The sequence below is a fragment of the Stegastes partitus genome, unplaced genomic scaffold (assembly GCF_000690725.1).
Source record: "Stegastes partitus isolate 25-593 unplaced genomic scaffold, Stegastes_partitus-1.0.2 Scaffold218, whole genome shotgun sequence".
Lineage (NCBI taxonomy): Eukaryota > Metazoa > Chordata > Actinopteri > Pomacentridae > Stegastes > Stegastes partitus.
The window spans coordinates 349,812-377,484 of NW_007577949.1; the positions used below are offsets into that span (position 1 = coordinate 349,812).

Sequence of the window (27,673 nt, forward strand, 5' to 3'; positions counted from 1 at the left end):
TATGAACAGCATTCTGACTTGGGTGTCTTTGTTATTTAGTGTGATGGGCTGAATGTCCGATTTACACCTCCTGAAGTCGACCATCAGTTCCTTTGACTTGGAGGTGTTCAGGATGAGGTTGTTGGTGGCGCACCAGACTGACAGTTGCTCCACCTACATTCTATAGGCGGTCTCATCTCCTCCAGAGATGAGCCCCACATGTGGACTGTGATGAGGAAACAAGTCTGTGTCGGAAAGCTGTTAAATTTACTTGTACTGCACTAATTCAGTCAAGAGGAGTGGTCAAAGATACAACCAGAAGCTTGTAGATGGCTACCAAAATCACCTAGTTGAGGTGAAAATGGCCAAGAGACATTGCTAAATGTATATTTTTGACCCAGCATATTTTGTCATTTTTCCAGAAGACCGATAATAATTCTATGAATGAATCAAAGTCCATGATTAACATTTGTATGTGTGTTAATCATTCCATTTTAGGAAATTGAGAAACTGGAAGCTCAAGACTGCCATAATGCACATGGTCTCTTTAAGTGTATGTAGACCTTTGTACACATTCAATATATAACTTGTTTATTTCTTTTTTGTTGATACTCTAGTAAATTTGACACACTGATCCAAGCTCAAGCCAGAGAGCTGTCTCACCTTCGCCAGAGACTGCGAGAGGGTCGATGCATGTGCAACATCCTCACCCAGCACCTGGGAGACACTACAAAGGCCTTCGAAGAGCTGCTGAGGGCCAATGACATCGACTACTACATGGGCCAGAGCTTCAGGGACCAGCTGGCTAAGAACTGTGCTCTGGCACAGCGAACCAGCGAAAAAATCAGTGCAAGTCAGTCGTGTGGCTTTATTTCATAATACGCGTTTTCATTCTGTCATAGAAGTAACAAACATCACCCAGACTACCTGATCAGCAAAATGTGTAGTGGAAAATTAGTGACATCAATGTCTTCTGTATGTTTTCCAACAGGAGATCTTTCTGAAGATCCAGATGAGAAGACAGAGCTCCTTGCCATCCGGTTAGTATTCATTAACTACAGCTCTGTGTTGTGTATTTTATATATGTCCTTGTTTGCGCTTAGTCATGTTTTGCCTCTGAATTTCTGCTTTGGAGTGAAGCTCTACATGTTCATCAAAGGAAAGTATTGGTATGTGGTGCTTTGACCAATGTTTGATCATGACAGAACTAACACATCGAATTAATGATGGAGGAAAAGTGAGTGTGGGCTGGACAGGCATTTAACAACTATGAAACAATGGATGCTCTTCTTTGTTTTTTGCGTTTGTTTTTTATCAGTCATTTTTCAAAGAAATTTCCTGAAAAAAAAATTTATATTGTAGTGATTGTTTTTAGTTATAATTTTCATGTAATCAGTTATTGTTTTCTAGTACACATATCATTTTACATCCATACACACAGTGAGACTCAAGAATACGTTCAGCAAAAACAGCAAAAACCAGAAGAGCTCTAAGCCTGTATAGTACAAGAGCTCCGCAAAATAATGTCAAGTCTTAGAGAATTAAAGCTAGGAAGTTAGAATATATATATATATAATATTTGCCCTACGTCTACAGGGACTCCAGCCCCCCGCAACCCTAGTGAGGATTAAGCGTTGTATAGATAATGGTTGGATGGATGGATGATTAGCACCTTAATGTATTAAATCACAAGAAAAAGGGGACATCCATATTAGAGCTTTAAAAAGCTACACAATTTCCTGTGAAAACAGATACAATGTAAAATTAAAGCTGCAAGCAGCAGCAGTTGGATGGGCCCTTGCACTTCCACGCATGTCGGACACAGAAATGCCCTCCAGGCAAATTGACAGTCACCTAACCGTAACCCTTTTCTCATAAAACAGTAAATGCTGTTAAGTGTGACAGTTTTACAAAATGCTGTCCTTGTGCCGTTTCTCCACTAAGTGGAGCTCTGACTCCATTCAAGCCTCAGGCCTCACACAGCCTGAGGATCCAGTCGTGCAGGAGTAAGCTGCAGCCAGAGCGGTTCAAAGGGCTGCCACCAGCAGGCCATTTGACGAAAAATCACAATTTTTGGTATGAGTCCTTATCAACATCTTAAGGCTCACGTCACCACATTTGAGGTCAATATGGTTGACCGGCTAATAATAGCACATAAAAGTGTAAAACATGTTCTTTCCTATTGCCAGCAGGTTGTGCTATGACTGTGAAGAGACATTGTTATGAGTGTTAGGAGTTTCATCAGGGGCAGAACTGTGATTAAGTATGTAAAGTTTGAAGCAGATTGGAGCATGTACAGGGTCGTTAGACATGCTTCCTTTGTGATGGTGAATCATCACAATTCAGAGGGCCGCCACTGCCACACCCTGAGACCTTTGCGGAGCATTTCCATAGCTTTTAATCACCAATCAACCAAATTTGAGGCGTGTAGGAGTTAAACCCTAGGAGGAGATAGCTTTTGAAAATTGCAAAAATCACGAAAAATTGCATAGTAATTTCAAAATGGTGGACTTCCTGTTTAGTGTTATATATGCCTACCAAATTTCGTAAATGTAGGTAAAACGTACTGTGGGGGCTAATAGATAAATTGCTGTAGGGGGCGCTATAGAGCCATTTTGCCAGAGAAGCACAAATTGTCTGTTGTTGAGCCGATAGTGGCTCATATGCCAGCTTTGGTGAGTTTTTGAGCATTCCAAAGCTGTCAAACAGTCCTTTCCGTGTCATGCATCGCTGTGGCAATGGCGTTGGTTGAAAATGCAAAAGCTTCGCACTGTAGCATCTTCAACGTGGGAAGACTTAGCTGACCAATTTCAAGAATGATATCACAAAGTATGAAGCAATGGCACATGCAAGTGTAATGCCTCAAAATGCCTGTTACCAATAGGTGGCGCTATGACTATGATTCAATTTTACAGTGTGGAAGTCTTCAGACATGGACTCTTGTCCTTCATGTGTGATTTGGGCCAGATTCGATTATCTGCAGCTGAGATATGAACGTTTGAGTTTTGATCAAAATTTGCCGTCACAGACATGCCCTTTGACGTAAATGAATAATTTTCACCGTGAGTCATCATCAACATGTGAAGGCCTAGTTCACCAAATCTGACGTTAATATGATCAACGGTCTTCCAGAACTACATGGAAGTGTCATTTTCAATTTGCCAGCAGGTGGTGCTATGACTGTGAATGGATATTGGCATATCTGTGATCAAACATGAAAAGTTTGAGGCAAATAGGCGCATGCACAGGGTAGTTAGACAGTACTTCCACTTTCATAGCGTAGGATGGAAAAATCAGGAGGCCGCCATGGCCATGCCCTTTGACTTTTGCAGAAGATTTCCATATCATTTTACCTTCAAGGTGTACTCTACATGCTCGTCGAGTTTCGGCACTCTGCGACTCACCCCCTAGGAGGAGTTCAATCAGGGTGGAGAAACGAACAATCCAAAATGGCAGACTTCCTGTTGGGTTTAGGTCAGACGCCACTGCTGGTTATTTCATGCGGCCGGATGTGCTGGATATGTCTACCAAATTTCATGGATATAGGTGAAACGTGCTGCCTGTAGTTGATGTTACAAGTGCAAAACTAATGTAGGGGGTGTGACAAAGCCATTTCGCCACACATATGTGCAACAACCAAAAAATGTAAAATTTTTCGCCAGTCCTGATGTGTGTGGAAATTTTTGTGATTCTTTGAGCATGTTTAAGCCCTGAAAAATGCGTTCGTTTTGTTGGGTAAATAATAATTCCTTGCATTCCAATAGGGTCCTACGCACATTCAGTGCTCGGGCCCTAACTAATAATTAAATCCACTGCACAGCAATTGACGGTTGTATTAAACTAGTTCTACATAGAGGGTACAAAAAGTCACCCACTGACAACTGCCAAGTAAGGTTATTTATAATTGTCTAAATAAACAAATAGATAAAATGATTTTCTGCTTAAACCCAAGTTTCTGCTAATTCAAACCAACTTTGTATTATCCTGTACTTCAGTGATTCTAACCCCCAAGCCAAAGTCTAGCTACAAACTACCAATAAAAGTAAGGATTCCAAATAAAATTTTTGTACAAATGTAGATGTATCATTGTAACCCAAAGCTTAACAATGGCTGCATAATTATGAGATTAGGAGAACTGATCAAAGCATGTACGCCTGTACGATCTGGAAAGCAAACCTTAGCACCATCATTCTTCTGGGCCATATTCAACCTTATTTACTCTCTTGTACACCAAAGCCACATGTCCCCCTCCCACTGCAGGCAGAGCCATGGCTGTACCACCATCTAAACCTTTGCCACCCAGTCATCCAAATCATACAGCTCACTAGTTTTTTTGCAAGAGATTGGTGACCAGCAGGGCACAGCTGCTCTCTGAGCAAATACTTTAACAGTCCAGTTATCTCGTCAGCTAATTAGACAGACAGCAAAAGCAAAAAAAAGGGAGAGATATGGTGAGAGGACAAAACAACAAAAGGACACCACCAGTTCGATCAGGACAGAGTTATATAAGAGAAACAAAACCTTGTTGTTGGGTTTTATGTTCATTACAGAATGAACAACATTGCATTATGTCATTAGTTTGTTGCACTACAGAAAAAAACAAGTAGCCATTAAATCTCCATTATTCATTCTGTTTGTTATTTGTATTTTTTACTGAATCATATGCTTAGCTTTTGAGCTCATTGTTTAATGGCACAGAAATATCTAACAAATAGGTCAATGACGCGATAACATGTTGGCAAACTTTGTAAAGTTGACCTATTAAACAACTAACATTACTATGTCTTCAGTAGAAAGTTGTTTAGTACAAAGAACTTTTTAAACACAGACTCTTCAGTCTCATTGGTTAAATCTTCTGTCATGCTATTCAGTGTATCTTTGCAGTTTTTGAACCTTGCATAAATAGGCCTCAGTTAGGCTCCAGCTAAAAGCACAGCTTGTGGTGCTCATCTGTTCTGGATGCGTTATGAATGTCCTAAATGTTCAATCACATGTACAACAGCATCCTATTATTTCTGTGTCACAACATAGCTCTCTGATTTCATAAATGAGTGAAATGATAAAATGCCTGCCTCTAAGGTAAAGTAAATACCCTTTTAAATCTGTCACACTCATAGGTAATACACATTTAGAAGTTATGGTGTGAAAGTGTTGTTGAGCTATAGTCTCAGATGTACGTCGCTTTGGATAAAAGCGCCTGCTAAATAAAACTGTAAATGGGCCAAAACATACTTAAACAACAGCATGGTTCTTTAAGCTCAACCACTGTTTTTGGGTAGTAAAGGGTGAGTGCAAGGTCAAATCTTAATCAAGAAACAGTGCTTTGTGAATAATTAGAGATGCTCCTCAGAGAGATAGACATATAGACAGTAAACGAGGGAGAAAGCAAGAGAGAGGGAGGCCTCCACTAACCTAATATTGTGTTGTTAGAGCACAGATGGCCGACCAGATGTGAAAGAGAATTACTGAGGGTGCTTTCTACGACAACCATCACGTTCTGGCTTCGCTCTGATTCAGATTGCATTCCCTACACACATTGTGACAAGAATATGTCTGACAAACATTCACCGAAATATAAAATATCTCTAGTAGCAAACAAGCAGGACTAGCAATGCTGGAATGAAGACCAACACAGCACAAAGTAGACTGCCATGCCATTATTTTCTGTATATTATATACGTTGGAGTATAATATTAATCTTACATTAATAACACTTACTTTGGAAAAAGGAAAGCTGTGTTTTAATCACCTCTCTTTTATGTATACTTGAGGCCTGTTAAACCCACAGTTAGGTTAATTTCTTAGTGGGTCAGACATGTGCAGACAAACATTGTTGAAACCCACAGAAATATTCATTCTAGATCCTAAAGCTTCCAAAGACAGTGTGTCAGGTTGAACGCTAAACTGATGATCAAGGCATACTGCCATCTGATAGAGGGGTGCAGACATTAAAATCACTCTGTGTAAACTTCATACACTTCTAAGCTAGAGCAAGTTAATATGCTAGACAGACCATAATACCATCGAGCAGTAGGAAGGATCCGTTTAAATATAGTGGGTATAGCATGGATGGATAGGAGTATAGAAGCCTGTCTCTATACAGTCTGTGCTACAGAGTTCAGAGCATGTTGTTGGCCTCTAATCAGGTTAAGTTATTAAGACCTCGAATGAGGATGGAAATAGGTCAGGAGGAGCTAAACGCAGAGAGAGGAAGGGGCGGGGTGAGGGAACAGAGAGATGAGAGAGAGAGAGAACATGAGGGATGAAGCTTGACAGAGAGAACAACACTTTGCTTCAGTGTATCGGGAGCAGTACATGATGCTGCACATCCAGCAGAGCACTCTGTTATGTAAGATTTTCCCATCATAGACCAGGACTTCTGTACAAATAGAGGACTTGAATTTGTATGCTTTTCCACCTACTTCGTCAATTTTCCTCATGCTAAGGCTGGACCTAATGTTTTTTTCATTGTGAGAATCAGCCTGAAGTGGCGTTTTCCAAATTGTAACGTTTCTTTTCTTTTTTTTCTTTTTTTCCCCTTTTTTTTTACGTTAAAGTCCTGCAAAGACAAAACAGTGTTTTTGATTTATGAATCCTGCATCACAGAGGAAACTTGGATGTTTTTGTAATCGGACAGATGTGGTCAGAAAACACACAAACATGCAGAAGAAAGAGGACTTTGGGGGTGATCATCATTCATTCAGCTTCTGTTTCTTTCTTTCTCTGATGGATGGTGCATACAAGCTCTCAGGATTTGGACATCCATTAATAGGCGCACCCCCTTTCCCTCTTCCTGTTACTCTTTCATCATGACATTTCTGCCTTGGGGCTGTACTGCTGTGTGATTGGTGGTGGAGACCTTCCTTTGAAGGCATTGTTCAAGCGTTAAATGCAAAAAAAATGGTAATTTGGGGATCATAAAATGCAACAGTAGAAATAAAACAAAAATTACACAACTTTGCAGAGAAAAGTAGTAGACTGAGAATGCAGCTACAGATTTACACAGGCAGTTGAGTCCATTTTGTGCTCATCACAGAACTTTAACTGTCACTAGTTTTACAGTACCTGCTGCCAAAATGTGGATTATCATTTGACATTGTACATTTGCCTTTAATGGTGTTGCCTAGCAACAGGGACTCTGCCCAAAGATAGCCAATGGCCAGGCGAGGCACCACACAAACACTGCAAAAAGACCCCAAACATGGTTCCCATTCATCTGATCTGCCTCAAACTTGACACTTGAATATTTATTTCTTGCTTCATGTGATCATGTGCTGAGGAGGTAAAGTCTCAACACTGTGCTTTTATTTGAGCTGCACAAAAAATACATTTTTTGATCCATGCTTGTAGTTGTTCCTGCATTTGTGACTAAACCACATGGCTAATCTGTTGGTCCAAAACATTTGAATGCCAGGAAATGCATAAATCTTTCAAATCTGCTCTGTGGAGCTCTAGTTTGTCTTCAATCTGCATTCTCTCAATACGAATCTTTGCAGTTTTAATTGACTGCCTTAGATTCTGACTTAGGAGTTATTTAGGTCAAAACCATCAAAAATCACCTTCCTGAGAAGGCCAGACCTAATCAAGATTTGCTGGGCCTTTCACCTGTGTGACCGATGAAACCTCCATCCCTTTATCCCTTGCTCACGATCTGCCTCTTTACTGTACCTTCTGTGATACGCACTCTGGGGTTAGGACCTTGTCCACTGAGCTAATGAGCTGCACTCTGTTCCCTCTGGAGACACAACCAAGTGGAAAATACTGCAACAGAGAAAGTTAAACTGACCCCAGAGTTCAAAAGAAAGGAGAGCAGACAGGGGAGTCATGGTCGGTCAGTAATAAGGTGGAGGGCTACTGGTCAAGGGAGCAGAGAGGGACTCAAGGTGGATGATGGCTCCATTGTGGAAGGTCATGCTGTCAAAGAGCAGCCCACTGTACAGAGACTCTTTGTTCTCCTTCTCCTTGTGGGAATGGAAGGTTCAGGAGAGAGAGCTGCTGCTGCTGAAGAAACATTCTGACTGGGAGAGAAGATCGATGCTTGCACAACTCAACAAGTAAGACGAGCACAAAAAGAAACAAAATTTCATATATATGACTTAATAAAGGGCTGCAAGGTGGATCAGTGGTTAGCACCGTTGCCTCGCAGCTAGAAGGTCGCCGGTTCACGTCCCGGTGAGGACACCCGGGATCTTTCTGTGTGGAGTCTCCATGTTCTCCCCGTGCAGCGCGGGTTCTCTCCGGATTCTCCGGCTTCCTCCCACACAGTCCAAAAAGGTTAATTGGTGATTCTAAAAAATTGCCAGTCGGTGTGAATGTGAGTGTGCTTGGTTGTCTGTCTCGAAGTGTAGTCCTGTGATAGACTGGCAACCTGTCCAGGGTGTCCTGCTGGGATCGGCTCCAACCCCCCCGTGACCCTCGTGAGGATTAAGCAGTGTATAGATAATGAATGTATGGATGGATGTCTTCATAAACAACAGTACAAAGTACTTCTTTGCAATAAATTAATGTCTCATGTCTGTACATTAACTACAGACCTGGAGTCGGGCTACTTTAGCGAAAAAGAAGAAATTGCTTGCCTTGCTCTGTTTCAAAACAAACAAACATACCAATTCCAACACCTAAAGCTATGTTATTTACCTAATGAATGTAGTTTAGTTTACAAAAAGAGAGATGCAAATACAGCAAATTGTGGTTTAAGAGAAGTTATATGTATGGCCTGTTTCTTGATAAAAAGCAGCATATTCATGCTTTTAGCACTTGTCTCCACTGATGGAGTGTTTTGCCAGACATGGCTGGTGTAGACAGGTTTTACTCTTGATATTACTATGACTACACTTTACTGATCCTGTTACCATTAGCCAAGAAATCATCAGCTAGACAGGATTTGAATTACTTGTGTACTTCCATCAGATATGACAGATGTGCTCCTAACGCACCTCAGAATCAGAAACATAGTAAGCTCAGTGCACTGCTCAGACAGCACAACCATGGCAATTTAATGCTCACGCAGTAAAAGCTGAAATTCTCATGTAAACACAGGTAAATGGTTAATGGTCTGCACTTTTTTTTAGCACCTTGTAACCTTAACTAGATCCACTCCTACACTCACACACCACTGGTGGAAAAAGTGTGTGTGTGTGTGTGTGTGTGTGTGTGTGTGTGTGTGTGTGTGTCTGTCTGTCTGTCTGTCTGTCTGTCTGTCTGTCTGTCTGTCTGTCTGTGTGTGTTTGGTGCTGGCCTGGCATTGATTTAGATGACCTTCACTTTGGCATCTGTTTACCAATACATCACTGTTAATTAAACAAGCACAGGGAACACTGCTAACACAACTTGTGTAATTACGGAGTGTGTTGTTTATTCCACCTACTGTTTTTATATTAACATATTCCATGTCAGTGTAAATATGTTATTGTTATGAAACCGTAAGTCTGTATTTTCCCAATGTGATCTGATGTGGGGGCTGCAAGGTGCCTCGTTGGTTAGTACAGTCGCCTTGCAGCTGGAAGATCCCCAGTTCGTCCCAGTTAGGACGCCCNTGCAGAGGGAGGTGTTGAGGCCCAGCAGGCTCAGCTTTCTAAACAGGTGCTGGGGCATGATTGTGTTGAATGCTGAGCTGAAGTCTATGAACAGCATTCTGACTTGGGTGTCTTTGTTATTTAGTGTGATGGGCTGAATGTCCGATTTACACCTCCTGAAGTCGACCATCAGTTCCTTTGACTTGGAGGTGTTCAGGATGAGGTTGTTGGTGGTGCACCAGACTGACGGTTGCTCCACCTACATTCTATAGGCGGTCTCATCTCCTCCAGAGATGAGCCCCACATGTGGACTGTGATGAGGAAACAAGTCTGTGTCGGAAAGCTGTTAAATTTACTTGTACTGCACTAATTCTGTCAAGAGGAGTGGTCGAAGATACAACCAGAAGCTTGTAGATGGCTACCAAAATCACCTAGTTGAGGTGAAAATGGCCAAGAGACATTGCTAAATGTATATTTTTGACCCAGCATATTTTGTCATTTTTCCAGAAGACCGATAATAATTCTATGAATGAATCAAAGTCCATGATTAACATTTGTATGTGTGTTAATCATTCCATTTTAGGAAATTGAGAAACTGGAAACTTAAGACTGCCATAATGCACATGGTCTCTTTAAGTGTATGTAGACCTTTGTACACATTCAATATATAACTTGTTTATTTCTTTTTTGTTGATACTCTAGTAAATTTGACACACTGATCCAAGCTCAAGCCAGAGAGCTGTCTCACCTTCGCCAGAGACTGCGAGAGGGTCGATGCATGTGCAACATCCTCACCCAGCACCTGGGAGACACTACAAAGGCCTTCGAAGAGCTGCTGAGGGCCAATGACATCGACTACTACATGGGCCAGAGCTTCAGGGACCAGCTGGCTAAGAACTGTGCTCTGGCACAGCGAACCAGCGAAAAAATCAGTGCAAGTCAGTCGTGTGGCTTTATTTCATAATACGCGTTTTCATTCTGTCATAGAAGTAACAAACATCACCCAGACTACCTGATCAGCAAAATGTGTAGTGGAAAATTAGTGACATCAATGTCTTCTGTATGTTTTCCAACAGGAGATCTTTCTGAAGATCCAGATGAGAAGACAGAGCTCCTTGCCATCCGGTTAGTATTCATTAACTACAGCTCTGTGTTGTGTATTTTATATATGTCCTTGTTTGCGCTTCATCATGTTTTGCCTCTGAATTTCTGCTTTGGAGTGAAGCTCTACATGTTCATCAAAGGAAAGTATTGGTATGTGGTGCTTTGACCAATGTTTGATCATGACAGAACTAACACATCGAATTAATGATGGAGGAAAAGTGAGTGTGGGCTGGACAGGCATTTAACAACTATGAAACAATGGATGCTCTTCTTTGTTTTTTGCGTTTGTTTTTTATCAGTCATTTTTCAAAGAAATTTCCTGAAAAAAAAATTTATATTGTAGTGATTGTTTTTAGTTATAATTTTCATGTAATCAGTTATTGTTTTCTAGTACACATATCATTTTACATCCATACACACAGTGAGACTCAAGAATACGTTCAGCAAAAACAGCAAAAACCAGAAGAGCTCTAAGCCTGTATAGTACAAGAGCTCCGCAAAATAATGTCAAGTCTTAGAGAATTAAAGCTAGGAAGTTAGAATATATATATATATAATATTTGCCCTACGTCTACAGGGACTCCAGCCCCCCGCAACCCTAGTGAGGATTAAGCGTTGTATAGATAATGGTTGGATGGATGGATGATTAGCACCTTAATGTATTAAATCACAAGAAAAAGGGGACATCCATATTAGAGCTTTAAAAAGCTACACAATTTCCTGTGAAAACAGATACAATGTAAAATTAAAGCTGCAAGCAGCAGCAGTTGGATGGGCCCTTGCACTTCCACGCATGTCGGACACAGAAATGCCCTCCAGGCAAATTGACAGTCACCTAACCGTAACCCTTTTCTCATAAAACAGTAAATGCTGTTAAGTGTGACAGTTTTACAAAATGCTGTCCTTGTGCCGTTTCTCCACTAAGTGGAGCTCTGACTCCATTCAAGCCTCAGGCCTCACACAGCCTGAGGATCCAGTCGTGCAGGAGTAAGCTGCAGCCAGAGCGGTTCAAAGGGCTGCCACCAGCAGGCCATTTGACGAAAAATCACAATTTTTGGTATGAGTCCTTATCAACATCTTAAGGCTCACGTCACCACATTTGAGGTCAATATGGTTGACCGGCTAATAATAGCACATAAAAGTGTAAAACATGTTCTTTCCTATTGCCAGCAGGTTGTGCTATGACTGTGAAGAGACATTGTTATGAGTGTTAGGAGTTTCATCAGGGGCAGAACTGTGATTAAGTATGTAAAGTTTGAAGCAGATTGGAGCATGTACAGGGTCGTTAGACATGCTTCCTTTGTGATGGTGAATCATCACAATTCAGAGGGCCGCCACTGCCACACCCTGAGACCTTTGCGGAGCATTTCCATAGCTTTTAATCACCAATCAACCAAATTTGAGGCGTGTAGGAGTTAAACCCTAGGAGGAGATAGCTTTTGAAAATTGCAAAAATCACGAAAAATTGCATAGTAATTTCAAAATGGTGGACTTCCTGTTTAGTGTTATATATGTCTACCAAATTTCGTAGATGTAGGTGAAACGTACTGTGGGGGCTAATAGATAAATTGCTGTAGGGGGCGCTATAGAGCCATTTTGCCAGAGAAGCACAAATTGTCTGTTGTTGAGCCGATAGTGGCTCATATGCCAGCTTTGGTGAGTTTTTGAGCATTCCAAAGCTGTCAAACAGTCCTTTCCGTGTCATGCATCGCTGTGGCAATGGTGTTGGTTGAAAATGCAAAAGCTTTGCACTGTAGCATCTTCAACGTGGGAGGACTTAGCTGCCCAATTTCAAGAATGATATCACAAAGTTTGAAGCAATGGCACATGCAAGTGTAATGCCTCAAAATGCCTGTTACCAATAGGTGGCGCTATGACTATGATTCAATTTTACAGTGTGGATGTCTTCAGACATGGACTCTTGTCCTTCATGTGTGATTTGGGCCAGATTCGATTATCTGCAGCTGAGATATGAACGTTTGAGTTTTGATCAAAATTTGCCATCACAGACATGCTCTTTGATGTAAATGAATAATTTTCACCGTGAGTCATCATCAACATGTGAAGGCCTAGTTCACCAAATCTGACGTTAATATGATCAACGGTCTTCCAGAACTACATGGAAGTGTCATTTTCAATTTGCCAGCAGGTGGTGCTATGACTGTGAATGGATATTGGCATATCTGTGATCAAACATGGAAAGTTTGAGGCAAATAGGCGCATGCACAGGGTAGTTAGACAGTACTTCCACTTTCATAGCGTAGGATGGAAAAATCAGGAGGCCGCCATGGCCATGCCCTTTGACTTTTGCAGAAGATTTCCATATCTTTTTACCTTCAAGGTGTACTCTACATGCTCGTCGAGTTTCGGCACTCTGCGACTCACCCCCTAGGAGGAGTTCGCTCAGGGTGGAGAAACGAACAATCCAAAATGGCAGACTTCCTGTTGGGTTTAGGTCAGACGCCACTGCTGGTTATTTCATGCGGCCGGATGTGCTGGATATGTCTACCAAATTTCATGGATGTAGGTGAAACGTGCTGCCTGTAGTTGATGTTACAAGTGCAAAACTAATGTAGGGGGTGTGACAAAGCCATTTCGCCACACATATGTGCAACAACCAAAAAATGTAAAATTTTTCGCCAGTCCTGATGTGTGTGGAAATTTTTGTGATTCTTTGAGCATGTTTAAGCCCTGAAAAATGCGTTCGTTTTGTTGGGTAAATAATAATTCCTTGCATTCCAATAGGGTCCTACGCACATTCAGTGCTCGGGCCCTAACTAATAATTAAATCCACTGCACAGCAATTGACGGTTGTATTAAACTAGTTCTACATAGAGGGTACAAAAAGTCACCCACTGACAACTGCCAAGTAAGGTTATTTATAATTGTCTAAATAAACAAATAGATAAAATGATTTTCTGCTTAAACCCAAGTTTCTGCTAATTCAAACCAACTTTGTATTATCCTGTACTTCAGTGATTCTAACCCCCAAGCCAAAGTCTAGCTACAAACTACCAATAAAAGTAAGGATTCCAAATAAAATTTTTGTACAAATGTAGATGTATCATTGTAACCCAAAGCTTAACAATGGCTGCATAATTATGAGATTAGGAGAACTGATCAAAGCATGTACGCCTGTACGATCTGGAAAGCAAACCTTAGCACCATCATTCTTCTGGGCCATATTCAACCTTATTTACTCTCTTGTACACCAAAGCCACATGTCCCCCTCCCACTGCAGGCAGAGCCATGGCTGTACCACCATCTAAACCTTTGCCACCCAGTCATCCAAATCATACAGCTCACTAGTTTTTTTGCAAGAGATTGGTGACCAGCAGGGCACAGCTGCTCTCTGAGCAAATACTTTAACAGTCCAGTTATCTCGTCAGCTAATTAGACAGACAGCAAAAGCAAAAAAAAGGGAGAGATATGGTGAGAGGACAAAACAACAAAAGGACACCACCAGTTCGATCAGGACAGAGTTATATAAGAGAAACAAAACCTTGTTGTTGGGTTTTATGTTCATTACAGAATGAACAACATTGCATTATGTCATTAGTTTGTTGCACTACAGAAAAAAACAAGTAGCCATTAAATCTCCATTATTCATTCTGTTTGTTATTTGTATTTTTTACTGAATCATATGCTTAGCTTTTGAGCTCATTGTTTAATGGCACAGAAATATCTAACAAATAGGTCAATGACGCGATAACATGTTGGCAAACTTTGTAAAGTTGACCTATTAAACAACTAACATTACTATGTCTTCAGTAGAAAGTTGTTTAGTACAAAGAACTTTTTAAACACAGACTCTTCAGTCTCATTGGTTAAATCTTCTGTCATGCTATTCAGTGTATCTTTGCAGTTTTTGAACCTTGCATAAATAGGCCTCAGTTAGGCTCCAGCTAAAAGCACAGCTTGTGGTGCTCATCTGTTCTGGATGCGTTATGAATGTCCTAAATGTTCAATCACATGTACAACAGCATCCTATTATTTCTGTGTCACAACATAGCTCTCTGATTTCATAAATGAGTGAAATGATAAAATGCCTGCCTCTAAGGTAAAGTAAATACCCTTTTAAATCTGTCACACTCATAGGTAATACACATTTAGAAGTTATGGTGTGAAAGTGTTGTTGAGCTATAGTCTCAGATGTACGTCGCTTTGGATAAAAGCGCCTGCTAAATAAAACTGTAAATGGGCCAAAACATACTTAAACAACAGCATGGTTCTTTAAGCTCAACCACTGTTTTTGGGTAGTAAAGGGTGAGTGCAAGGTCAAATCTTAATCAAGAAACAGTGCTTTGTGAATAATTAGAGATGCTCCTCAGAGAGATAGACATATAGACAGTAAACGAGGGAGAAAGCAAGAGAGAGGGAGGCCTCCACTAACCTAATATTGTGTTGTTAGAGCACAGATGGCCGACCAGATGTGAAAGAGAATTACTGAGGGTGCTTTCTACGACAACCATCACGTTCTGGCTTCGCTCTGATTCAGATTGCATTCCCTACACACATTGTGACAAGAATATGTCTGACAAACATTCACCGAAATATAAAATATCTCTAGTAGCAAACAAGCAGGACTAGCAATGCTGGAATGAAGACCAACACAGCACAAAGTAGACTGCCATGCCATTATTTTCTGTATATTATATACGTTGGAGTATAATATTAATCTTACATTAATAACACTTACTTTGGAAAAAGGAAAGCTGTGTTTTAATCACCTCTCTTTTATGTATACTTGAGGCCTGTTAAACCCACAGTTAGGTTAATTTCTTAGTGGGTCAGACATGTGCAGACAAACATTGTTGAAACCCACAGAAATATTCATTCTAGATCCTAAAGCTTCCAAAGACAGTGTGTCAGGTTGAACGCTAAACTGATGATCAAGGCATACTGCCATCTGATAGAGGGGTGCAGACATTAAAATCACTCTGTGTAAACTTCATACACTTCTAAGCTAGAGCAAGTTAATATGCTAGACAGACCATAATACCATCGAGCAGTAGGAAGGATCCGTTTAAATATAGTGGGTATAGCATGGATGGATAGGAGTATAGAAGCCTGTCTCTATACAGTCTGTGCTACAGAGTTCAGAGCATGTTGTTGGCCTCTAATCAGGTTAAGTTATTAAGACCTCGAATGAGGATGGAAATAGGTCAGGAGGAGCTAAACGCAGAGAGAGGAAGGGGCGGGGTGAGGGAACAGAGAGATGAGAGAGAGAGAGAACATGAGGGATGAAGCTTGACAGAGAGAACAACACTTTGCTTCAGTGTATCGGGAGCAGTACATGATGCTGCACATCCAGCAGAGCACTCTGTTATGTAAGATTTTCCCATCATAGACCAGGACTTCTGTACAAATAGAGGACTTGAATTTGTATGCTTTTCCACCTACTTCGTCAATTTTCCTCATGCTAAGGCTGGACCTAATGTTTTTTTCATTGTGAGAATCAGCCTGAAGTGGCGTTTTCCAAATTGTAACGTTTCTTTTCTTTTTTTTCTTTTTTTCCCCTTTTTTTTTACGTTAAAGTCCTGCAAAGACAAAACAGTGTTTTTGATTTATGAATCCTGCATCACAGAGGAAACTTGGATGTTTTTGTAATCGGACAGATGTGGTCAGAAAACACACAAACATGCAGAAGAAAGAGGACTTTGGGGGTGATCATCATTCATTCAGCTTCTGTTTCTTTCTTTCTCTGATGGATGGTGCATACAAGCTCTCAGGATTTGGACATCCATTAATAGGCGCACCCCCTTTCCCTCTTCCTGTTACTCTTTCATCATGACATTTCTGCCTTGGGGCTGTACTGCTGTGTGATTGGTGGTGGAGACCTTCCTTTGAAGGCATTGTTCAAGCGTTAAATGCAAAAAAAATGGTAATTTGGGGATCATAAAATGCAACAGTAGAAATAAAACAAAAATTACACAACTTTGCAGAGAAAAGTAGTAGACTGAGAATGCAGCTACAGATTTACACAGGCAGTTGAGTCCATTTTGTGCTCATCACAGAACTTTAACTGTCACTAGTTTTACAGTACCTGCTGCCAAAATGTGGATTATCATTTGACATTGTACATTTGCCTTTAATGGTGTTGCCTAGCAACAGGGACTCTGCCCAAAGATAGCCAATGGCCAGGCGAGGCACCACACAAACACTGCAAAAAGACCCCAAACATGGTTCCCATTCATCTGATCTGCCTCAAACTTGACACTTGAATATTTATTTCTTGCTTCATGTGATCATGTGCTGAGGAGGTAAAGTCTCAACACTGTGCTTTTATTTGAGCTGCACAAAAAATACATTTTTTGATCCATGCTTGTAGTTGTTCCTGCATTTGTGACTAAACCACATGGCTAATCTGTTGGTCCAAAACATTTGAATGCCAGGAAATGCATAAATCTTTCAAATCTGCTCTGTGGAGCTCTAGTTTGTCTTCAATCTGCATTCTCTCAATACGAATCTTTGCAGTTTTAATTGACTGCCTTAGATTCTGACTTAGGAGTTATTTAGGTCAAAACCATCAAAAATCACCTTCCTGAGAAGGCCAGACCTAATCAAGATTTGCTGGGCCTTTCACCTGTGTGACCGATGAAACCTCCATCCCTTTATCCCTTGCTCACGATCTGCCTCTTTACTGTACCTTCTGTGATACGCACTCTGGGGTTAGGACCTTGTCCACTGAGCTAATGAGCTGCACTCTGTTCCCTCTGGAGACACAACCAAGTGGAAAATACTGCAACAGAGAAAGTTAAACTGACCCCAGAGTTCAAAAGAAAGGAGAGCAGACAGGGGAGTCATGGTCGGTCAGTAATAAGGTGGAGGGCTACTGGTCAAGGGAGCAGAGAGGGACTCAAGGTGGATGATGGCTCCATTGTGGAAGGTCATGCTGTCGAAGAGCAGCCCACTGTACAGAGACTCTTTGTTCTCCTTCTCCTTGTGGGAATGGAAGGTTCAGGAGAGAGAGCTGCTGCTGCTGAAGAAACATTCTGACTGGGAGAGAAGATCGATGCTTGCACAACTCAACAAGTAAGACGAGCACAAAAAGAAACAAAATTTCATATATATGACTTAATAAAGGGCTGCAAGGTGGATCAGTGGTTAGCACCGTTGCCTCGCAGCTAGAAGGTCCCGGTGAGGACACCCGGGATCTTTCTGTGTGGAGTCTCCATGTTCTCCCCGTGCAGCGCGGGTTCTCTCCGGATTCTCCGGCTTCCTCCCACACAGTCCAAAAAGGTTAATTGGTGATTCTAAAAAATTGCCAGTCGGTGTGAATGTGAGTGTGCTTGGTTGTCTGTCTCGAAGTGTAGTCCTGTGATAGACTGGCAACCTGTCCAGGGTGTCCTGCTGGGATCGGCTCCAACCCCCCCGTGACCCTCGTGAGGATTAAGCAGTGTATAGATAATGAATGTATGGATGGATGTCTTCATAAACAACAGTACAAAGTACTTCTTTGCAATAAATTAATGTCTCATGTCTGTACATTAACTACAGACCTGGAGTCGGGCTACTTTAGCGAAAAAGAAGAAATTGCTTGCCTTGCTCTGTGTCAAAACAAACAAACATACCAATTCCAACACCTAAAGCTATGTTATTTACCTAATGAATGTAGTTTAGTTTACAAAAAGAGAGATGCAAATACAGCAAATTGTGGTTTAAGAGAAGTTATATGTATGGCCTGTTTCTTGATAAAAAGCAGCATATTCATGCTTTTAGCACTTGTCTCCACTGATGGAGTGTTTTGCCAGACATGGCTGGTGTAGACAGGTTTTACTCTTGATATTACTATGACTACACTTTACTGATCCTGTTACCATTAGCCAAGAAATCATCAGCTAGACAGGATTTGAATTACTTGTGTACTTCCATCAGATATGACAGATGTGCTCCTAACGCACCTCAGAATCAGAAACATAGTAAGCTCAGTGCACTGCTCAGACAGCACAACCATGGCAATTTAATGCTCACGCAGTAAAAGCTGAAATTCTCATGTAAACACAGGTAAATGGTTAATGGTCTGCACTTTTTTTTAGCACCTTGTAACCTTAACTAGATCCACTCCTACACTCACACACCACTGGTGGAAAAAGTGTGTGTGTGTGTGTGTGTGTGTGTGTGTGTGTGTGTGTGTGTGTCTGTCTGTCTGTCTGTCTGTCTGTCTGTCTGTCTGTCTGTCTGTCTGTGTGTGTTTGGTGCTGGCCTGGCATTGATTTAGATGACCTTCACTTTGGCATCTGTTTACCAATACATCACTGTTAATTAAACAAGCACAGGGAACACTGCTAACACAACTTGTGTAATTACGGAGTGTGTTGTTTATTCCACCTACTGTTTTTATATTAACATATTCCATGTCAGTGTAAATATGTTATTGTTATGAAACCGTAAGTCTGTATTTTCCCAATGTGATCTGATGTGGGGGCTGCAAGGTGCCTCGTTGGTTAGTACAGTCGCCTTGCAGCTGGAAGATCCCCAGTTCGTCCCAGTTAGGACGCCCAGGATTGTTCTGCATGGAGTTTGCATGTTCTCCATCTCCAGGTTCTCCTGCTTCCTCCCACAGTCCAAAAACATGCTGAGGTTAATTGGTGATTCTAAATTGTCCGTAGGTGTGAATGTGAGTGTGTTTGATTGTCTCTAAGTGTAGCCCTGTGATAGACTGATGACCTGTCCAGGGTGTCCCCTGCCTTCACCCTAAGTCAGCTGGGATAGGCTCCAGCCCCCGTGACCCTAGAGAGGATTAAGCGGTGTATAGATGATGGATGGATGGATATGCTGTGGCCTCATATTATACAAACATTCTGCATGTCCTCTAAGCAACATGATGCAGCCAGCAAAGCCTTTACGTGAACAGCATGTAGATGACTCATACAGCTAGTACAACACTAATACTTCTTATCCTTGAAGTCACAAGGCAGCTTGTGTGGCTCTCAGATTCTCTTGGTGCAGTGAAATTTCTCTTAAAACTTTTACCAACGACTTTATTCTTAAAGCGATCATTTTAAAATATGCATGCTTGAATTGGAGCAGGACTACTGTGAAAAACTGTGATAAACTAACTTTAGTAATGTTGCATTACCCTTCTTTCCACAAAATGACACCCCTGTGCAACTAAACTGCATTGTCAGTTACATTTTAAGGGAATGTAATTTCATATTTTAACAAATGTAAGTTGTGAATTTGTGGTGAAAGGCGGCCAGTTTAGAAGCGTGACAAAATCTGCATCTAGAAGTTGGAGATGCAGACAAAGAACACAAGCAGATAGGAATCAGTGCAACGAAGTTTATTGCAAATCAACAGTGACAGGATGAGGAAAGTAAACGTGCTATCCAGGAAGAGAAGGTGGAAGGGGAACACAACTAGCAGAGGAACAAGCATTTCTGGGATGTCAACTAGTAAACTACGAGAGAATGAGATCAACAAAATTGCAAAACCAACATGACTCAGAGCACTAGCTAACAACATGATACAAAAGGTACAACAGAAGCAAGGTGGAACGCTTGACTGAACTGACAGACCAGGGAGCACTATGGAGCTACCAACAGAAGACCACTATACAAACTAAATATCAGACTTACTAGAGAAAAGGATCACAGACTGACCAAAAGTAATACAAATTGTCTACTTTTGGACGATCATAATCATAATATAATTTAACGTTATCAAGAATTACCAGAAGTAAATTTCAAAACCATTCATCAAACTTTCATCAATATTTACAGGATCTGTACAAACTCAAAACACACAACATAAATACTGACCAAAAAAAAAAAAAACACTATTCAGGGCTCCAGATGAACTTTTTCCACTGGTAGCACCAGTACGACCCACTTTCTCATTTTGTCCCACCTCCCACCTGGTCAAAGATAAAACATATGACTTGCTGAACATTTTCTTATTGATAGACGATGTACTGATGTTCCCTAAACGCCCCACATAGCAGGCTGTGCTAGCGGCTGTTTGGTGGCTGTGGTGTGCTCTGACCGGTGTGTGACCAAAAATGACTTTAAAAATAATAAACTAGGGCGCTCTCACGTCAGATTTGTCCGAGGTTAAACCCAGTTAGATGAATTCTACACGCGCTCTTTTCAACGAACAGCCTTTTCTCCACTGACAGCAGGTCAATGCATTAAGCCATCACGACAGCAGCTGTGATCCTGTAGCAGAGGAGGTGAAAGGCCGTGACAATGTCAGAAAGCGCAGTCCTAAGAACGTTGAAGGGCAGTTTTGATATCCAACCACAGAAGACAAAAGCAAATAAAGACAAAATTAATTGGCTTACAGCAAAAGTGGGAGGGTCCGGGACGCACCGAGCGACGTCCCGTGAGAAAGTCTGCAGCTGCCAATCAGAGCCCGGGCCGAGGTCACATGAACATGAGCAGTTTATCGAGCTACATACACATTCATTTGGTCGGCGCCCCGCATCCAGGAAGTGCAAAATTAGCAAACACGCAGTAAAGACTTATATTAAATCTGTTAATAATACAAATATTGTTAATATATCAAAAGAATATGAATGTTATTATTAATTTTAATATCATTTTGTTATAATTAATTGAAATTCAATTTTACATTTGAGAACTACTTTTTATCTGGACATTAGTAGTGGGAGGGCGGCGCCCCTGTGCCCTCAGCCGCCACTGATTATAATCCAGTTTTATAATATACATTATATTTAAATGGACCATTGTGAACAATACATACTTTTTGGGTAATGAAAGTACATAATGCTTTTGCTTTACTTGCTGTTACTTTTACTGGTAACCAAATATTTCTGCACTTTGGCTTTTACTTGAGTACAGGATCGGAGTACTTCTTTTACGATTACCGGGGGGCAGGAGAAAGCCATTGAAAGTGACCAATCAGAGGGGCAGAGTTATTAACTACTGTCCCTGCCTCTTAAGTCTAAAAAGTGCTGGTGGGGCTGCATTTGTGCATACGGAACAGAAATGCTATATTGGGAGGATGTTTTTTCTCCTGCAGATGCTGTTCTATGAGCTCACACATGCCTACTTGTCATGTGCACAGGTTAGAAGACAAGTAATACGCCACACTCAGCCTTTTAGGTGTGTGATGTCAAAAGCTTTGCTTGAAAGCAACATAAAATTGTTACTGATAGAGGAGAAGGAGCTGGACTCTTATCTTCTCTACCCAGCTTTATCCTTTTGTCTGGGAACTGACACTTAAAACCTGAAATGTAGAATGAACTAGGTTAACTAAATTTGATGTGCATATGTGAGTTGCACTAATGCTATATACGACTTGGGGTCTGGCTTACAGTAAATGCCTTTACCTTTACTCAGATATAAAGCGCATATTAATTTGTGTGTGTGTGTGTGTGTGTGTGTGTGTGTGTGTGTGCAGGCTCAGTAAGGAGCTGCAGCAGAAGGACAAGGTCATTGAGTCTCTCTATGCCAAACTCAACCAGCATCATCATCGTTCTGACACGCCTTGCAGCAGCCACGCCCTCTCAGACACCACCGACCAATCGGATCGCATCTCTTATGTGTCTGATGAGCACAGATCCACAAACGAGGACCTGGAGTTGTTCTCCGATGTGGATGGGGCCAGTGAGCTTGGTCAGGAGGAAATACAGACTTCTACCAGTGTCAGTATAGGTGAGATGGCCCCATGCATTATTCAGATCGCATTTAGTTATGCCCTGCTACCAAAAGTTGCATGTCCAAATAGTGGAAAGGCAATCAACACAAAAAAACATTACAAACATTTTTAAAGTTTGGTTTAAAAAATAAAAAAGAATAAAAATACTGCTGTTTACACCAAAGAGAGTTCTACAAATATAACTAGAGTTATATTTATCCTTGTGGGAAAATATGCAAACATTTGAGAAATCAAATTGAAGGAAACTGTGCAATTTTGGGGAATATTTTCAGCAGCAGATTAACACACATTTGGTGCTCTTGTGAGTATATCCGGCAGCACAGTGGTGTATGTATAAAGAACTTGACCAGACCTATTTCTCAAAGCCTGCTCTACAAGTTTGGGACATGTATTGCAGTATTGTTATTTCCACTTTTTTTAATATTTTTTTTATCACAGATTACAGAAATGTGAAAGTACAGAATTCTTCAGGGGTTAAACATCTAGACAGCTTGTGTCAGATAATGTGGTGGTGTCTGTGTCAACGATCTGTGCTATCCATTGTGTCCTTTGGTGACAGCGAAATCTTTCTATTTCCAGATGGTCACTCTTACTGTGGTACCATGTCAAGCCATGCATCTGTTGCTCCATCCATCACCCCATCCCACCGTGCCCAGCCCTGCCTCAGCTGTCCCAGCATGCAATGCTCAGGCTCACCACACAAACCTACAGCTGTGCAGACTCAGACAGGTATGAAGGAGCCCAAAAATTGTTGACCAAGTTATTAAAAAGCAGACTTTTCCTTCATGGGATTTTTATGCTTCACCTATTACCTCTGAACTGATAGTTTGTGCAGGCTGCATGTTTCTGTATTTTTCTTTCATTCTTCTGTTTTCTATTTTTTACCCATCATTTTACCTTCCTCTTGTTCTTTTCTCTCAGCTTCTGTCTCAGTCAGCTCTACTCTCTGTCACCCTCCTCCCTACTCCTCCACCCAGAAGGCACCCTTGCCCTTCCATCCTCACCCCTCAAATCTGCGTACCCGTTACCAAGGCAGCAGGGGGGTGGGTTTCTCTCTGGCCGAGGTGCATCAGGAGCTGCAGATGTTACAGAGACAGTTGGGAGACAGTGACAGTGCGTTAATCATACTGTTTGCATAGCTTTGTGTGACCAAGTTTAAAACTTAACAAACTAAATATGTATCTGAATATATAACTAACATCTGAACAGAGCAGAATCATCAGATAATTTCAACTGAACCAAATTCAGTCACTGATAAACATTTACAAAAAAACTTTGTAAAAGAAAAGTACAGTGCTTGCCATCAGCAGCTACCGTCTGTGCTGGGATGAATTTTGATGTAATGTACAGAACGTCTAATTTAACAACTCAACGTGCTCTGCTGTACTTATTTTCTTGAAAAGCACAAATAATCATGAATCTATAGTCACTGTATAAATCGACTGTAGACATGCCTCTGTGCATGCTTCTATGGTATGCCTTATACTGTCGGTTCTGTGACGGCTTCATTTAGATAAATAGGGTGTGAAACTGTGAGAGCAAATCAGCTTTAATAATCCACATCCTTCTAACTGCCTTTGTTTCTTTCTTTTTTTTCTTTGTGCTGTCCACTCTTTGCCTTTATCTTTAGTACACTGAAACTTGAAAATAGACAATTGGTATATTTGTACAATATTATTTTCAGGGTTGTTTTTTTTTTGCATTGTTTTCCTTTATTCATTTATGTGTTTCATCATTCATTTGCTTCATTTTATTTCATCATCTTCAACAGGGTTTTCCACTCCCCAGTCCAAACCTCTGCAGGGTTTCCCATTTGGCCACCAGCAGCCAGACTCCTCTGGTTTCCTGTCTCTCTCCTACCAAGGATTCCAGCCTTCTCCTTTCAGCACTGTTGCAAGCAACAGCAGTCTGGATGCCTGCTCCGCAATGAAAGCTGGGGCCAACCTGCTGCACAGCAGTGCATTATTGGATATGACCTATGGTACTCGACCAGTGAGAGTTGGAGCTGACTTGTCTTCAGGATCATCAGGGTACCAGTCAGGTACCAGTGTCACAGGTAGAACACATAAAAGCTTCGAACACCTCACTGATTGTCTCTTTGTATTGTGTTGAGGTTATTTCTTAGTTTAAATGATGAATGGTTAAGGTTATAGAATATATCAAAATAATCTTAATGTTGCTTGGTTTTTTTGGCTCCCAGTTCAAAACCTCAAGATATTTTATCTTCAATGATAAAACGATGATATAAAAGCAAAGAACAGAAAGCAATCCCTCACTCTAGTTATGAAATGATCAATGTTATACAAAATCATCTTTTTACAACATGTTTTAAGCTCTTTTTCATAATCAAATAAACAGCTAATTAAGGGAGAGTGGTTGGTAATTTTTAGATGACATATTTAGTCTGAAATTGTGTTTTACTGTAGGTTCAGACCTTATGAAAGAGCACCTAACAGAAATCAGGAGTCTGAGGAGGAGACTGGAGGACTCTATTCATACCAATGACCGCCTCCGGCAGCAGCTGGAGGAGAGACTGGCTTGCACTGCCACAGAGAAAGGTAACACACACACACTCTCTCACACACACACACACACACACACACACACACACACTAAAAACAACACTTAAAAAAGCATTAAATTCAATTCCCCCAAATCACAGTGGAAGCATCTAAGCATCCGATAGATCTTGAATTTATCTTCTTTCCTGTGGTACACAGTACCATTAGTGCCTAGAGAACTAATTGGTTCATATTTAAGTGCTGATTGTAGCAAAGTATTAAATTGCCAGATTATTTGTGTGTTCAGTTGTTGCTCATTTCAGCTATCAGATTTTTCTGACCTGTTTCTGGGGCCCATTGGTGTCCAAACTGTCTATACATGGTGTTATGGCTGGTGGCCACTAGGTGAGTGAAGAAGTGCTGGACCCAGAATGAAAAAGAGACAGGGTTAGAATTAACAAGTTCTACTGAAGGGAAACCAGGGAGTGTGAGGAACCGGGGAGGCTAGTGAGGGAATCTGGGGCTGGTGTGCGGGTGCCAGGGTGAGGGGATGTCTTCTCCATGAGGTTGTCTGTGTGGTGATCTCCCGTACGTGTTCTCGTGTGACGTCCTTCCTGTAATGGTGTACGCGTGGCAATCCTCCCGTTCGAGTGTGCAGGTGGTGGTCTCTCAATCCCCGTGCTCGTGTGGTGTTTCTCCCGTGTGTTCTACCCATATGAAGAATCTCCAGGCTCGTGGGTGGTGAACCAGGGCAGAAGTGGTGGGCTGGAGTGGCTGGAAGCTGGGGCAGGTGGAGGAGACGCTGAAGAGCAGGAAAAATGCAAACCATTACTCGAGAGCTCAAAAGGAGTTAGCATATAGCACAAGTACTAAGCTGGCGACCACCAATACCGCTGCAGAGTAGGTAATCGTCTCGCACTGGAGCACAGAAAGACCGGTGGCTTTATCCAGCGCTTAACGAGGGTGATGAGCTGCAGCTGCGAGGGTGCCGACGCGTACTCCTCCATTCAGCCCCGCCCAGCCTGAAAAACATGAAAACACACTCTCCAGGAACCACCGGAGAATATCAGTAACAACCATAATAAAATAACCACACAATCACCACACATGGACCCAAAAAAAGTACAGGGACAAGTGAAAGGACTCCCACCCTCCTATATAGAAAATGTCATTTTGTCTCACATTTTGGTCATTTTCAGTCTCTTTGAGATATTTTTTTCTGTCTTTGTACTATATTATATCTATTGTTTTAATTGAACTCTGTGACTTTGAAACAAATGATATTAACAGTCACCTAACACTGAGTGATCAGGAGGACGTGTTCAGTAGTCCATACGTGGCTTCAGGCCACATTTATTGATTAAATATATTAGTAGGAACTATTGTTATATAAAGCTGTGAAACACTGATAATTGATTTATTAGATATTGTTTTTAAAAATAAAAATAAAAAGTCATTTTCTGATTGTTCTGGGACTGCAAGGTGGCGCAGTTGGTAGCACTATTGCCTCTCAGCAAGAAACTCGTCAGTTCGCGTCTCGGTGGGGAAACCGGGATCTTTCTGTGTGGAGTTTGTTCTCCTCGTGCAGTGTGGGTTTTCGCCGGCTTCCTCCCACAAGTCCAAAAATATGTTGAGGTTAATTGGTGATTCTAAATTGTCCGTAGGTGTGAATGTGAGTGTGCTTGGTTGTCTGTCTCTAAGTGTAGCCCTGTGATAGACTGGCGACCTGTCCAGGGTGTCCCCTGCCTTCGCCCTAAGTCACCTGGGATAGACTCCAGCCCCGTGGCCCTCGTGAGGATTAAGTGGTGTATGGATGGATGATTGTTCTGAACATGAAATCCCACATCACTCTATGCAGTATATTATTATTCATCTGTCTTCATCCTTCTTTCACAGGTGCTCCTACGAACATCTACATTCAGGGCCTGGATTCAGCCAGCCAGCTTTCCAGTGAGATTAGACTTCTGAAAGAGAAAAATGTCAATCTGGAAAACAAGCTAAAGCAAGTCACAAGAGGTACAGTCTAATGTTCACCACTATGACCTAAACTGAAGGATCATTTGTTGGTTCAGTTACTTCTGGCAAACACTTTCTTGGTACATCACAATATCTCCTGTTCTCTGTGCTGTCACATGACCCATGCAGAAGGTATTAAGGAGGCAGAGCAGCTGAGAGAAGCAGTATTCCTCGAGCAGTCCAGACTGAAGGAGGCAGAGCTGGAGGCAGAGAGGTGGGCAGAGCAAAGCAGGAAGCTGCGAGCTGAGGCTGAATCTCACAGCCAAGAGATCACACAACTGAAACAGCACAGACTGAGGGACCAGGAAGCTATCAATAGGTACTGTTTGTGTGCATCTCTATCTTGTATTTAGTCTTGTGATGAATACTGCAAATTTAACACTTTAGGATATTTTCAAATGTGAAAATAAAAACAATAAAAATAAAAAGCATGTTTATGTTGACAGGCTGCAGCATGATGTGAACATCACCCGGCAGCAGCTATGTGAGAGCCACAGTTTGGTTCACTCTCTTCAGTGTGAGCTGCACATGTATCACAGAGTGTGTGGAGTCACTCCCGACACACCCTCTGGTAAGAATCGTCAGCACACAGCCTATCAATCACATATTTTCTGTTGTTTGTCTGGAGATCAGTAACAGCTTTAATGGTGTAATACCTAAAAAAAAGTTATTCAGAATTTATCCAAATGAGCGAGAAACAATGGCAGTGAAAGCATTACTCAATTCCTGTGCAAAACATTTGTAATCAGGTTTCTGCATGAGTTTTCCCCGAAAGGAACTTAAAGTCTTACCAAAATCATCTGTATCAGCCAAGAAAGGCTTTAAAATGAGATATCAACAGAGGCCCAACATATAAAGCTCCTAAAGTGTGTTTTTGCAGTCTCTCTGCACAGCTGGCACCTTGAATTGCGACTCTACAGAGGGATACGATAA

The 27,673-nt window shown here is 41.4% G+C and overlaps 1 protein-coding gene across 1 annotated transcript in view; it reads left to right on the forward strand.

The window, feature by feature from the left end:
- Positions 1-27,673, forward strand: part of pde4dip (phosphodiesterase 4D interacting protein) — a 124,374-nt gene that overhangs the window by 87,578 nt on the left and 9,123 nt on the right. The window contains exons 26-35 of the mRNA XM_008281005.1: positions 597-832; positions 971-1,019; positions 21,966-22,219; positions 22,803-22,952; positions 23,145-23,336; positions 23,995-24,279; positions 24,650-24,781; positions 26,621-26,740; positions 26,870-27,059; positions 27,187-27,311. Coding sequence (XP_008279227.1) covers positions 597-832; positions 971-1,019; positions 21,966-22,219; positions 22,803-22,952; positions 23,145-23,336; positions 23,995-24,279; positions 24,650-24,781; positions 26,621-26,740; positions 26,870-27,059; positions 27,187-27,311 — 1,733 coding nt within the window. The remainder of the gene's footprint in view (positions 1-596; positions 833-970; positions 1,020-21,965; positions 22,220-22,802; positions 22,953-23,144; positions 23,337-23,994; positions 24,280-24,649; positions 24,782-26,620; positions 26,741-26,869; positions 27,060-27,186; positions 27,312-27,673) is intronic.